This window comes from Gadus chalcogrammus, chromosome 9 (assembly GCF_026213295.1).
Source record: "Gadus chalcogrammus isolate NIFS_2021 chromosome 9, NIFS_Gcha_1.0, whole genome shotgun sequence".
Lineage (NCBI taxonomy): Eukaryota > Metazoa > Chordata > Actinopteri > Gadiformes > Gadidae > Gadus > Gadus chalcogrammus.
In genome coordinates this window covers 5221695-5235323 of record NC_079420.1, presented here as the reverse complement: position 1 = coordinate 5235323, position 13629 = coordinate 5221695, and the positions used below count along the sequence as shown (strand labels likewise).

The following is a 13629-nucleotide window of genomic DNA, read 5'->3' as shown; positions in this document are numbered from 1 at the left end:
AACTTGTTTTGTTGTTAGGATTAAGTGGGGTTAATGGGTTCGGGATGTTATGTGGTTGTGTGTTGTTCTATTAACATTGTCCGTGTGTTCATTATTGTCGACACCGTCACCGAGAGTGACGTGACCATCGTTTCGCGCAGCTGTTCCGTGTTGAAGTCTCGTTCAATAAAAACCAACTCTCGTTGTCGAGCGTTCAATAAAAACCAACTCTCGTTGTCGAGCGTGCCCCCCCCCTACAAACGTGTCTCACCCCCCCTCAACAAACGTGTCCCCCCCCCCCCCCCCTTCAACTAACGTGTCCCCCCCCCCCCCCCCCCCCCCCCCCCACAATCGTGTGTCGTCGTCCCCCCTCAACAAACGTGTCTCCCCCCCCCCCCCCCCCTCCCCGGTCAACAACAGTCTCCCCCCCCCCCCTAAACAATCGTGTCCACAATTTGCCGCGAAAGCCGTGAAACCCAAACCCCGAAACCCGCCTCCACAGCGGCACACGTGGATACTGTAGGTATAACACGCTATTTTTTACGTTGAAATGCTACGTATCCAGTGTTCATGGAAACGTACACCACTGACGTTTTTTCTTGGCGACTGGGTTGTCTGTGTGCATGTATTGTAATGTTCTTCTTGTCAATCAGTGTGAGGGCGAATCATTAGGTCAGCTGGGGGAGGGCCTTGGAAGAACACGAGGGTGGGGGCCTGCACGTGAGTGAGACCGTGTTGGGGGTTGCCGGGGTAACCGGGGTTTGTTTTGGGTGGGATTTCTGCCGTTGGTTACGGGTTTCAGTGACCTGGTTTTGGTCCATTAAAAGTTCCTTCAATTACTAATGACTCGACATCGTTATTTCACCGGCGAGGTCATTACAATATGTTCAATAAAACGTAATCACGGACAAAAAACGTTTTTTAGACAAATGTAATTGAGAATGCCGAATAGTTCTCTGGGAACGTAATTTTGATGAGAAAGTGTTCCCCGCACATGTAGAGGGCCTCGTTCGCTCGTTTTGGATAAATTCCAATGGGTCGTAATCTGTGGCGGAACAAACCACCTACGTGGTCGTATTTTCCGAGAGGACAGGCTGATACTGGACATTGATTGGTTTGTCGGTGGGCGTGAGTCTGACGTCACCGTTCACCGGTATAGCCTTCATGAATGAATGAAGAAACGTGTGAACATAATTTCCTGCAGCTCAGTTCAGGCAGCCGCCCAGACAACGCACACTTCCCGCTTTGACCACAGCTATAGCCCTAGATAAAGAAATCAACAAAGCAACCCCCGCTCCTACAGTTACCCCGTCAGCAGCTAATTTCTCCTCTTGTGACATGTTGATATAACGTTGGACTATTAACATTACAATCAAACGTACGCTTCCCCGAGAGGTAGACCTATGCCTATATGCTGACAATAATGTGTTATCGAAATTTAACGTAGCCTATTAAGGATACGTTTCAATTAAATGTAGCCTGTAATCCAAGAGGTAGCTTAAATAAATAACAACAAAAATGTTGAGAACGAACCTATTTGCAATATGTTCAATAAGACGTAATCAGGGACAAAATAACGTTAAATGAAACGTTTCCCGAAAGGGAAATATGCCTTAATGACAATAATGTGCTATACGTTGACATTTAACATATTTGGAATACGTTTCAACCAAACATAATCCTAGAGGTAAATGAATGGCAAAAAATAGGTTGACAACGAACGTATTTGCGATATGTTCAATAACACGTATCCACAGCCAAGATACGTTTTTCAGACAAAATACGTTAAATGAAACGTTCCCTGAAAGGGAGATATGCCTTAATGACAATAATGTGCTATACGTTGACATTTAACCTATCTGGGATACGTTTCAACCAAACATAATCCTAGAGGTTAATGAATGGCAAAAAATAGGCTGAGGACGAACGTATTTGCAATACGTTCAATAAAACGTAATCGCGGACAAAATACGTTTTATGACAAACGTAATTGAGAATGCCGAATAGTTCTCTGGGAACGTAATTTTGACGAGACAGGGTTGTTGGTGGACTACCCATGGGTTATTTTATAGACATTATGCATCATTAACTTGGAGTGCACGCTGGGGCGGCTGCTAAAAGTATATATAACGTAATATAACGGGTATAATTATCAAAACTGTGAGGCAGAAATAATTCAATAAGAATAAAACAGGAACCTAAGGGGCATAATTACCAAAACAATTACAAGACTCAAGAGAGTCAAACTAAGAATGATCAGCACAGCCACGTTGAGGCCCAGAGCCCACTTGCTGTATTCCCTGGCTCTCTGCAGGTCTCCAGTCACCTTCATGTCTCTTGCCTCCGACAAAGAGAAAAGAAAAAAAAGATGAACGAGTGAATGCTATGTTCAAATAGAGGTCTACGGCCATGTCGTCGAAAATGTGATGTGAATTTACAGCCATTTGATTTTTCAATAAAGTTGCTGTATGTAAGATTCCAGTGTTGCAAAGAAAAAAAACAGAAAAATTCTGAAAATAATCAACCCCTAAAAACACCCTACATGCTCCCTTCCTATGTCCACAATTGAGAAAGTGTTTGAGATTGACAGGCAAGACATATTTCCTGAATAGTTGGAAGTGCACTGGGCTCAAATCTAAATGACAGAGCCAGGCGCGTAACCAGAACAGACCCTGTCACTGAGCATTTCGCTCGCAAACATTTTAAACATAATATTTCTAACCAATTGCACTCAAAGTATAGCGCTTCAATCGTATCTACCGCATCTTTAAAGCGTAACAAAGCCTACCTTGAATGAGAAGATCAGCGCCAACAGTCCGAGGCAAAAGGGGTTTGCGTGGAAGAAGCTGCAGATGGACCATACCACATAGTCTCTGGGATGCTCCACAGGGTTGACGATGGTCACAACAGTGTCTGGGTCCCTGGACCAACACAGAACAATGGAAGTGTCTTGTATTGGAAAGTAATCTCTATTGTATTCTTGATGAATTGAAAGATGAATAAAGAATTCACAGCCCACAAATAGGACTTTCACAAAACATCTGTACAGACTTTTACATTTTAATTTAATAAGTATACGTTTTTGACCACATTTTTGACAGGGATAACTGCAATCAACAATTAATTGTTGTAAAAAAGAAAACCCATATATGACATTTTTATATAAAAAAACATTTAATACAATGATATACCTGTTAAATTGCAGTTCCTGATATTCTGATGGTGGTGCTGACCGAACCTCCTTCATCTCCATCTTATGAAGTAAAGTAGGGCGGTGCAAGAAGCAGTGTGCTTTTATCATGTCCGTTTGGAGGAGAAAAAAACCTACTCATCACCACGTCACCAGTGGCGGAGCGTGAGAATTTCACAATTTAAAAAAATACATGCCTTAGTTAAGGCCACAACTTCCGCTGCATGACAACTCAAACTTCATCTTTCAGCCCGACCACATTTTCTGTTAAGGTTTAATCTCTTTCTTTTCTACTCATCCCTTCACGATTGAGTGGGTCATAAAGGCATTTGCAAGGTAAACCCATTACTACTGAATCGCATTATATTTTTTCAAATCGTTTGCGCCTATCAAATCGATTTTTTGAGGCATACAAATGACATGTGACCATACCTACCATCAACTCAACACATGGAGGACCGCTCCTTCTCAAAATATATGGTGTAATCTGCCCTTGACTGTCTACATATCCGTGTAGTGGTATGTTTTCGGCCACATGACCATAGGGTTGCTGGGTCGAATCCGTCCTCGACCAACCATGTTGTGAATCATGAAAGCAGATAATGATTACTATCATGTATTCATTAGGCTATAGCCGTCATACTGTAGGACACTATCATTGTTGCTTGCAACTATATTTATAATCTTATTCCAGATTAAAAGTTATACAAATTGGTAGGCTTGTAGAACTTGTAGAATGATGAAGGGAAACAGAGGATGGGATAGAATAACACATGGTGGCGCCATAATCGGCAATTGAAGTTCAACATTTCCAGAGTCAGCCATTACTACAAAGGTTAGAGCGACTGTACTGTCTGATACCATAACCAGGTTTTTCTGAAAGGATTATAGCAACAAACATTGTGAACCACTTTGTTAGTGAGTATAGTATACTTGTACCTATACATATGCACACTTTAAGCATATATTAGCATAATCATGCACATTGGTGGATAATCACTTATTGAGAATATATTCGTTTTTGTTTATACTTTATTGTTTAACAATACGCTGAGTGCAGAATCCAGATTTGATTATATCTTTAATGGTAAAAAAGTGTAAATAGTCCCATTTATTTATTTTTTTTATTACGGTACTGTGAAGCAGAAATAATTCAATTAGAATTAATCTTGTGACGGAAAATAGTAACATAAGAATTAAGTCTTTAGAGTATAAAAAATGAATGGGACACCTGTCGTCTTTTGGTTCGGGTCACGGGCCCCTTCCTCCCAAATGTTCACTCTGTCTCGTCCCTGCTCCTGTCTGTTCCAGTCTCTGCTTCTGTAGCCTCCTCTCCTCTGTCTGTCCCTTCCCTGCCGTGGGTGGAAACCTATCTTTTGGAGAGCAACACTCTGTGTATTTTGCTCAGGAAAGACGCCTGATGGTTCCTCTGATGTATTTCCAGTCAGAATGCGTCTTTGTTAAAGGATAACTTCTGTATTTTCATTTGTTTAGCCAATTCAGAGTCTTTTGCGGAGTCTTTATTGGCCAATTCGGAGTCAGAGTGTTTTGCGGAGTCTTTATTGGCCTCCTCAGATTAGGCCAATAAAGCAATGATAACAAAAACAAAAAAAACACAAATGCTCGATCAAAGGCCCGGCCCGACCGGGCAGGACGGGTCGGGTCAATCAAAACCCTCATTTTTTAACATGAATTGACTAAACAAATGACCACTGTAGCATATTTAAACACAATTCAAATTGTGCAGAGAATTATTTCCATTAGTCATTCTCAGTGGCGGCTGGCGATCAAACATGTTGGTGGGGCACAGTAATAGACAGGGGGTCTGAGGTTCTCCCCCCCCCCCCATCATTTTTTTGGAATTGAATGGATTTTATTTCCTGTATTCTGTTGCATTTTGGGGATGGCCACTACCTATTTACCTGCTTTTCATTCAGATTCATAGCCTACATCCTGACTTGCAGGGCCTGGACAAGCTTACACTGCATATACAGACCTACTTCATGGCCATTCCACCAGCCATTGCTATTTTACCCATTGTTATTCTGATTTTGAGACAAATCATGATCACTGTCCTATAGCGTCCATTTTTTGTGAGTCTCAATATACTTCAAATGCAGTTAGAAATATGGGACAGTTGCTTCATTTTGTTTATATGCTACAGGCCGAAAGACTAAGTAACTTACTTGCTCCATTTAAGTATAACATTGCTTGCGGAGTCCAATCCCACCACTGAAAAGGGTGGAAAGTGCTTGCAACTCTCTGCTAGTTAGCGATCTATGACACTGTTGTTTTTTATTGGTCGTCAAGAAAAAAACAAAAGGGGTAACACTGTCGATATTTAAAGTTGGAAGACGCTTATCTCTATTTAATGAGAATTATAAAGGCAAGTATAACCATTGTGTTGACTGTAATCTGTGTCTTGATGGTGCATTGTTAAGTTTGGTGGTTAATACTCTAAACAGCTCAGGTTCGGACCCCGGCAAAAACGTTGACAGGGGTAACACTGTTGTTTTTTTATTGGAAGTCATGAAAAAAAACATAAGGGGTAACACTGTTGTTTTTTTATTGGTCGTCATGAAAATAACATAAGGGGTAACACTGTTTTTTATTGGTCGTCATGTAAAAAAACATAAGGGGTAACACTGTTGTTTTTTATTGGTCTTCATGACCAACAACATAAGGGGTAACACTGTTGTCTTTGTCAAATAAAATAAAAGTCGTTTTTTATTGGTCGTCATGAAAAAAAACATTAGGGGTAACACTGTTGTTTTTTTATTGGTCGTCATGAAAAAATCATAAGGGGTAACACTGTTGTTTTTTATTGGTCGTCATGAAAAAAAACATAAGGGGTAACACTGTTGTTTTTTTATTGGTCGTCATGAAAAAAAACATAAGGGGTAACACTGTTGTTTTTTATTGTTCGTCATGAAAAAAAACACAGTGTAACACTGTTGTCTTTGTCAAATAAAATAAAAGTCGTTTTTTATTGGTCGTTATGAAAGACAACATAAGGGGTAACACTGTTGTTTTTTTATTGGTCGTCATGAAAAAAAACATAAGGGGTAACACAGTTGTTTTTTATTGGTCGTCATGAAAAAAAACATAAGGGGTAACACTGTTGTTTTTTATTGGTCGTCATGAAAAAAAACATAAGGGGTAACACTGTTGTTTTTTTATTGGTCGTCATGAAAAGAAACATAAGGGGTAACACTGTTGTTTTTTATTGGTCGTCATGAAAAAAAACATAAGGGGTAACACTGTTGTTTTTTTATTGGTCGTCATGAAAAAAAACATAAGGGGTAACACTGTTGTTTTTTATTGTTCGTCATGAAAAAAAACATAAGGGGTAACACTGTTGTTTTTTATTGGTCGTCATGAAAAAAAACATAAGGGGTAACACTGTTGTTTTTTTATTGGTCGTCATGAAAAAAAACATAAGGGGTAACACTGTTGTTTTTTATTGGTCGTCATGAAAAAAAACATAAGGGGTAACACTGTTGTTTTTTTATTGGTCGTCATGAAAAAAAACATAAGGGAAATAATAGAAATACAGACATACATTTTAATGTCTTGTATATCCTCTTTATTGATGATTGATTATTGTGGATTGTCATCGCCTCAGTGGTGCAGTGGAGTGTACTATGTCTAAACCACTGGCGACCGCGGCTCAATTTCTGTGGAAAACACAATATCTTTAATTTGAAACGTAATGCTATCATGTCTATTGCGTTCATATATAACCACAGACATATTTAAATTGTAAATCTCAGTGGGAAGTGGACAGAGCTGTGAGCTAACCCCCTGGAGACCGGGGTTCATGTCCGGTTGATGCCCTCTGTTGGAAGATGCTTATCTCTATTTCATGCGAATTATAAAGTCAAGTATAACCATTGTGTTTACTGTAATCTGTGTCTTGATGGTGCATTGTTAAATTCGGTGGTTAATCCTCTAAACAGCTCAGGTTCGGATCCCTGCAAAAAACGTTGACGGGGTTAACACTGTCGTTTTTTATTGGTTGGCATGAAAAAATACATAAGGGGTAACACTGTTGTTTTTTATTGGTCGTCATGAAAAAAAACATAAGGGGTAACACTGTTGTTTTTATTGGTCGTCATGAAAAAAAACATAAGGGGTAACACTGTTGTTTTTATTGGTCGTCATGAAAAAAAACATAAGGGGTAACACTGTTGTTTTTATTGGTCGTCATTAAAAAAAAAATAAGGGAAATAATAGAAATACAGACACACATTTTAATGTCTTGTATATCCTCTTTATTGATGATTGATTATTGTGGATTGTCATCGCCTCAGTGGTGCAGTGGAGTGTACTATGCCTAAACCACTGGCGACCGCGGCTCAATTTCTGTGGAAAACACAATATCTTTAATTTGAAACGTAATGCTATCATGTCTATTGCGTTCATATATAACCACAGACATATTTAAATTGTAAATCTCAGTGGGAAGTGGACAGAGCTGTGAGCTAACCCCCTGGAGACCGGGGTTCAAGTCCGGTTGATGCCCTCTGTTGGAAGATGCTTAACTCCATTTCATGCGAATTATAAAGTCAAGTATAACCATTGTGTTTACTGTAATCTGTGTCTTGATGGTGCATTGTTAAGTTCGGTGGTTAATCCTCTAAACAGCTCAGGTTCGGATCCCTGCAAAAAACGTTGACGGGGTTAACACTGCCGTTTTTTATTGGTTGTCATGAAAAAATACATAAGGGGTAACACTGTTGTTTTTTATTGGTCGTCATGAAAAAAAACATAAGGGGTAACACTGTTGTTTTTTATTGGTCTTCATGACCAACAACATAAGGGGTAACACTGTTGTCTTTGTCAAATAAAATAAAAGTTGTTTTTTATTGGTTGTCATGAAAAAAAACATAAGGGGTAACACTGTTGTTTTTATTGGTCGTCATGAAAAAAAACATAAGGGGTAACACTGTTGTTTTTTTATTGGTCGTCATGAAAAAAAACATAAGGGGTGACACTGTCGTTTTTATTGGTCGTCATGAAAAAAAACAAAAGGGGTAACACTGTTGTTTTTTATTGGTCGTCATGAAAAAAAACATAAGGGGTAACACTGTTGTTTTTTTTATTGGTCGTCATGAAAAAAAACATAAGGGGTAACACTGTTGTTTTTTTATTGGTCCTCATGAAAAAAACATAAGGGGTAACACTGTTTTTTCATTAGTCGTCATGAAAATAAACATAAGGGGTAACACTGTTGTCTTTGTCAAATAAAATAAAAGTTGTTTTTTATTGGTCGTCATGAAAAAAAACATAAGGGGTGACACTGTCGTTTTTATTGGTCGTCATGAAAAAAAACAAAAGGGGTAACACTGTTGTTTTTTATTGGTCGTCATGAAAAAAAACATAAGGGGTAACACTGTTGTTTTTTTTATTGGTCGTCATGAAAAAAAACATAAGGGGTAACACTGTGTTTTTTTTATTGGTCGTCATGAAAAAAAACATAAGGGGTAACACTGTTGTTTTTTATTGTTTGTCATGAAAAAACAACAAAAAAAAAAACCACTTGTTTTTTATCGGTTTCATGAAAAAAACATAAGGGGTAACACTGTCGTATTTTATTGGTCGTCATGAAAAAAAACATATTTGAAAATAAATAAATAATTGTCCTTGTCAAATAAAATACAAGGGGTAACACTGTTGTTTTTTATTGGTCTTCATGACCAACAACATAAGGGGTAACACTGTTGGCCTACATTTTTAGTTTGTTGTGTTTCCCCCTGCTCTCTGAGACATGTGTCCTTTTACTGGTTGACACCAGAGCGCGCGCGCACCCACAAACACAACCACGTGCGCGCATCCACACACACACACACACACACCCACACACACACACACACACACACACACCCACCCACACCCACACACACACACACACACACACACACACACACACACACACACACACACACACACACACACACACACACACACAGCAGATAAACTGGAGCTTGTTTGTGGTCAGATAAGCCCTGCAGTAAAGTGATCTGTCTGCTGGCATTATTTATTCATCTGTTATTATTCATTTCATTACAAGTACACATTTTGTAATTAAACTGTACTGAAATTGACTTGAATTTTTTGCTTTGGATGTGGTAGCAAGGGCTGTTTATGTTTATAATGTTAACGTTAAAAAGATTTTTATCACCCTCATGGTTAGAAATAAATTTGCAAAATGGTTTAAAATGAAAAAGCTGGTTTATTGTCCGTTTGTGTAAATGTAAATAGGATTACCTTTGTAAGACAAACTCAAAATGGAAGTTTTTAAGCATGAATGATTCAACATTATATTGACTTAGAATTCTTAGTGTGTACAACTAGATTTGGGAGGAGAGAGAGGAGGAGGAGAAGGATGCAAGGGAGAGAGGGAGAGGAGGAGTGGGAGAGGGAGGTAGGAGGAGAGGGAGAGAGGGAGAAGAAGAAGGAGACACGAAATGAGTTGTCTCAACTTTAAATTTAGTTGGTACAACTGTATGAATGTTGGCACAGCTGTCTGAAATATTCTTTTAAGTTTGAGTTGACATGAAAACCCAATTTATAAAAAAAAATTACAGTGTATGACTGCATTATATTACCTGCTCTGTGCCCTAGATTATACACAAATCCTGTCCTTTACTTTAAAGCAGTAATTCAACCCATAAAAGGCACCTGGTTTGAGACTGTGGCCAAAGTTGAACAAAGTCATACACTTCTCACTTCTCAGCCCTACCACATTTCCTGTTTGTGAAGGTATGAGGAGAAAAGAAAGAGATGAAACCATGACAGGAAATGTGGTCGGGCTGAGAGGTGCAGTTTGAGTTGTCCGGCAGCGGTAGTGGTGGCCTTAACATGAAGTGGAAAATGTCTTATTTTCAATGGTGAAACTCTCACAGTATGAATACTGATTGAGAAATGCTTTCGGTGTAATGCGTGACCTTGGTCAACTTTAGCCACAGTCTTACACCAGGGGCGTATGGGTTGTATTACTGGTTTAAAGATCTAAACTGGGAAAGAGTATAATACTGCATTTGTTATAATCCAGGGCACAGAGCAGGTAATATATATCTTTGAACACAAAGATGAGCTGGTGTCCTGGGACCGTCATTTGAACTTCGACCAGATAATCACCTTAACCATTCGGGTTGACAACCGGCTCCAGTGTCACAGGGAGCTAACCTTACGTCTACCGCCGTCGCCGTCTATCTCCTTTCTGCCAGCAACATCCTGGTCTCCATGCCAGAAGGACAAAATTATATTTTAAAGAGTTAAACGGGCTGTGTATCAGGAATGAATCATTAGTTGGACGTGACATCATGAGGTGTTTCTCCAGTCAACACAATGCGTTCCTGAACTTGTCTGTTTTCTGGCTCTGTCCAACCTTCCGGGTGAATGCGGCCGTAAACGAGACAACCACTGTATCTTTAATGGTAACAAAATGTTAAGAGTTACATTTTAACAATGGATTTATTAAGGTACTGTGAGGCAGAAATAATTCAATAAGAATTAAACAGGTATCTGGAAAAGGGTATAATTCCAAAAACAATTACAAGAATCAAGATAGTCAAAATAAGAATGATCAGCGCGGCCACGTTGAAGCCCAGAGCACAATTGCCGTATTCCCTGGCTCTCTGCAGGTCTCCAGTCACCTTCATGTCTCTTGCCTGCGACAAAGAGAAAAGAAAAAAAAGGTGAACGAGTGAATGCTGTGTTCAAATAGAGGTCTACGGCCATGTCGTCGAAAATGTGATGTGAATTTACAGCCATTAGATTTTTCAATAAAGTTGCTGTATGTAAGATTCCAGTGTTGCAAAGAAAAAAACAGAAAAATTCAAGATTCTGAAAAGAATCAACCCCTAAAAACACCCCACATGCTCCCTTCCTATGTCAACAATTGAGAAAGTGTTTGAGATTGACAAGCAAGACGTATTTCCCGAATAGTTGGAAGTGCACTGGGCTCAAATCTAAATGACAGAGCCAGGCGCGTGACCAGAACAGACTTTGTCACTGAGCATTTTGCTCGCAAACATTTTAAACATAATATTTCTAACCAATTGCACTCAAAGTATAGCGCTTCAATCGTATCTACCGCATCTTTAAAGCGTAACAAAGCAAAGGCCTACCTTGAATGAGAAGATCAGCGCCAACAGTCCGAGGCAAAAGGGGTTTAAGTGGAAGAAGCTGCAGATGGACCATACCACATAGTCTCTGGGATGCTCCACAGGGTTGACTATGGTCACAACAGTGTCTGGGTCCCTGGACCAACACAGAACAATGGAAGTGTCTTATATTGGAAAGTAATCTCTATTGTATTCTTGATGAATTGAAAGATGAATAAATAATTCACAGCCCACAAATAGGATTTTCACAAAACATCTGTAGGCTACAGACTTTCAACAATAGATGATTGTAAAAAATAAAAAACATCTATAAACAATTACATATATATATATATATATATATATATATATATATATATATATATATATATATATATAAATAAATACATTCAAAACGATGATATACCTGTTATATTGCATTTCTTGTAGTTGCGGGGCTGATGGACGTGCTGACAGCATCTCCTCTTTATGAAGTAAAGTAGGCCAGCGCAAGAAGCAGTGTGCTTTTATCATGTCCGTTTGGAGAAGAAAAACACCTACCCATGTCCACGTCACACATCATAAAACCCAAAATAATTATGTGCAATTTATTGGTCATTCCTGGCTTTCAAACTGTTCTTGTTGTGGTTTTGCACCAATATTTTATTTTCCTACATTTTATAAAATAAACAGAAAAAAAGAATATCCATTATTGAAACATAGAAGTATGAAATGTTAGGTTTAATATTAGTAATGGATTCAGTAATCATGAAATGATGTGTCATTTTGGTTTGATAAGTTTGTTTGATTACCATAAATAACATTGACGAATAGTTTTACAGTACAAAAAGTTATTGCGACTTTGGCTGTTCAATGGAATCCCCTTGTTGGTCTGCCATTCTGACCTATTTTTTAACCCAGACATAATTCAAAAGAAACATAACCAAAAGCCACAAAGCTACAAAAACTGACATCCCTTCTGCTTCCCTTCAGACGGTTTATTGTAACTTTCCATCGACAGTACAACAAGTTATACCAACCATTAGAGAGAAGAATATGAGAATTGTCACAATGTTCGTTTGCCATCATATATTTTCAAAGTTTTTCTTTGACAGTATTGATCAGGTTTCAAGAGCTTAACCCCATCATATAGACTAATCAATTCATTTTAGTACAGGTTTAACAATGCATCCAGTGTATAAACCAAGCCATTGAAATACATAGTAGCAAATGTATTATACATAGTATTTGGGTAAGTAAAACAATTGTGTTTAGAAATTTTAAATATATAACTTTAGACTGATGTCTCTGTAGTAATAGGCCTACATGAAGACTGGCTGCTTACCAGGGATTGGATATAGTTTGACTGGACAAAATGCAGAAAGTCTTCATATAATCATTGTTTTTCGATTTGGAATATCTGTTAAGAAGCTATTCCTTTTCAGTGAAATGCTAGAATAGAATTGTTATTAAGCCCAGATCGGTTACATTATTATTAGTACAAGATATATATTTTTAAACTGGTGGAAATCAGTTACTGCGGAAGCCATCTTGGGCGTGCTACCTGGTCAAGATATATGACCTCACATTTTTGCGGAGGCGTTAATGGCTGTAGGGCGGGTGTAGACGTGCACATTGGAGTTCTGGAAGAACAAGACCAAGAAACAAAATGTCATGGACAAAAGAAAAAAAATATATAGATATATGTTATATATATAATAAAAAAAATATTTTTAAACTACCTCAATGGACTGATGGAGATGCACCCCATTGATTGATCGTTTTAGCATTGCAAGAAATGGGACTGCAAGGTGAACCTTGGGGTTGAAATCTGTCCTGAAACAGGAAGGTGAAGTGGGACTAAAGTATGTGTGGCCCCACCATGCGTTCCTGGATGAAGACCTGGGCTCCCTTCAGGGCTCCGGCCAGGTTCTGACAAAGTCTCCGTCACTCCTCCTCACTCAGAACCTCGCTGTAGAAGGTCCCCGCCTGCCACACCCAAGCACACAGCACTTAGGTACCTCACGCACACACACACCTGCGTGTAATTGTCATCGTTGGCGCTGTTGTAACGTGTTACGTCTGGGGACACCTTGAACTTTGACTCCAGGAAGCAAGGCTGGCAGTCAGGGGCACTGAAGCTGTTGGGGAAGTAGTTTGGAGCTCCGCCTTGAAAACACATCGGTCAGATTAAAAAGGGCACTCCAAATATTTGTTGTGTGTTCAATCTACAGTTTTTAAAGAATTTTGGGCAACGCTCCGATATCATCTGTATATCATCCCAACCAGCGTGCAAAAAGCTATGATGGAGGCACTGTAAGGCCATTAAGACGACACTCATTGAGGCAC

At 39.0% G+C, this 13629-nt stretch overlaps 3 protein-coding genes across 4 annotated transcripts in view; all 3 read right to left on the bottom strand.

The window, feature by feature from the left end:
* Positions 1–678: 678 nt before the first annotated feature.
* Positions 679–3533, bottom strand: LOC130388699 (dispanin subfamily A member 2b-like). Its single transcript, XM_056598168.1, has 3 exons — positions 3171–3533; positions 2768–2900; positions 679–2320 (listed from the first exon to the last, which is right to left on the bottom strand). The coding sequence occupies exons 1-3, from the start codon at positions 3278–3280 to the stop codon at positions 2156–2158; spliced, it is 408 nt and encodes a 135-aa protein (XP_056454143.1). The 5' UTR covers positions 3281–3533; the 3' UTR covers positions 679–2155.
* A 7139-nt stretch (positions 3534–10672) lies between these two features.
* On the bottom strand, positions 10673–11894 carry LOC130388700 (dispanin subfamily A member 2b-like). Its single transcript, XM_056598169.1, has 3 exons — positions 11708–11894; positions 11305–11437; positions 10673–10845 (listed from the first exon to the last, which is right to left on the bottom strand). Exons 1-3 carry the CDS (start codon positions 11812–11814, stop codon positions 10678–10680), a joined length of 408 nt encoding a protein of 135 aa, XP_056454144.1. The 5' UTR covers positions 11815–11894; the 3' UTR covers positions 10673–10677.
* Positions 11895–12609: 715 nt separating this feature from the next.
* The window catches only part of cat (catalase), a 39202-nt gene continuing 38182 nt past the window's right edge, over positions 12610–13629 (bottom strand). Inside the window, exons 10-11 of one of the 2 annotated variants that reach the window (XM_056598158.1) lie at positions 13319–13449; positions 13166–13269 (exon numbers count right to left, since the gene is read on the bottom strand). In XM_056598158.1, coding sequence (XP_056454133.1) covers positions 13228–13269; positions 13319–13449 — 173 coding nt within the window. In that variant the 3' untranslated portion in view covers positions 13166–13227. Of the gene's footprint in view, positions 12924–13165; positions 13270–13318; positions 13450–13629 lie in introns of those variants that run through there. The other variant, XM_056598157.1, reaches the window with a different exon arrangement.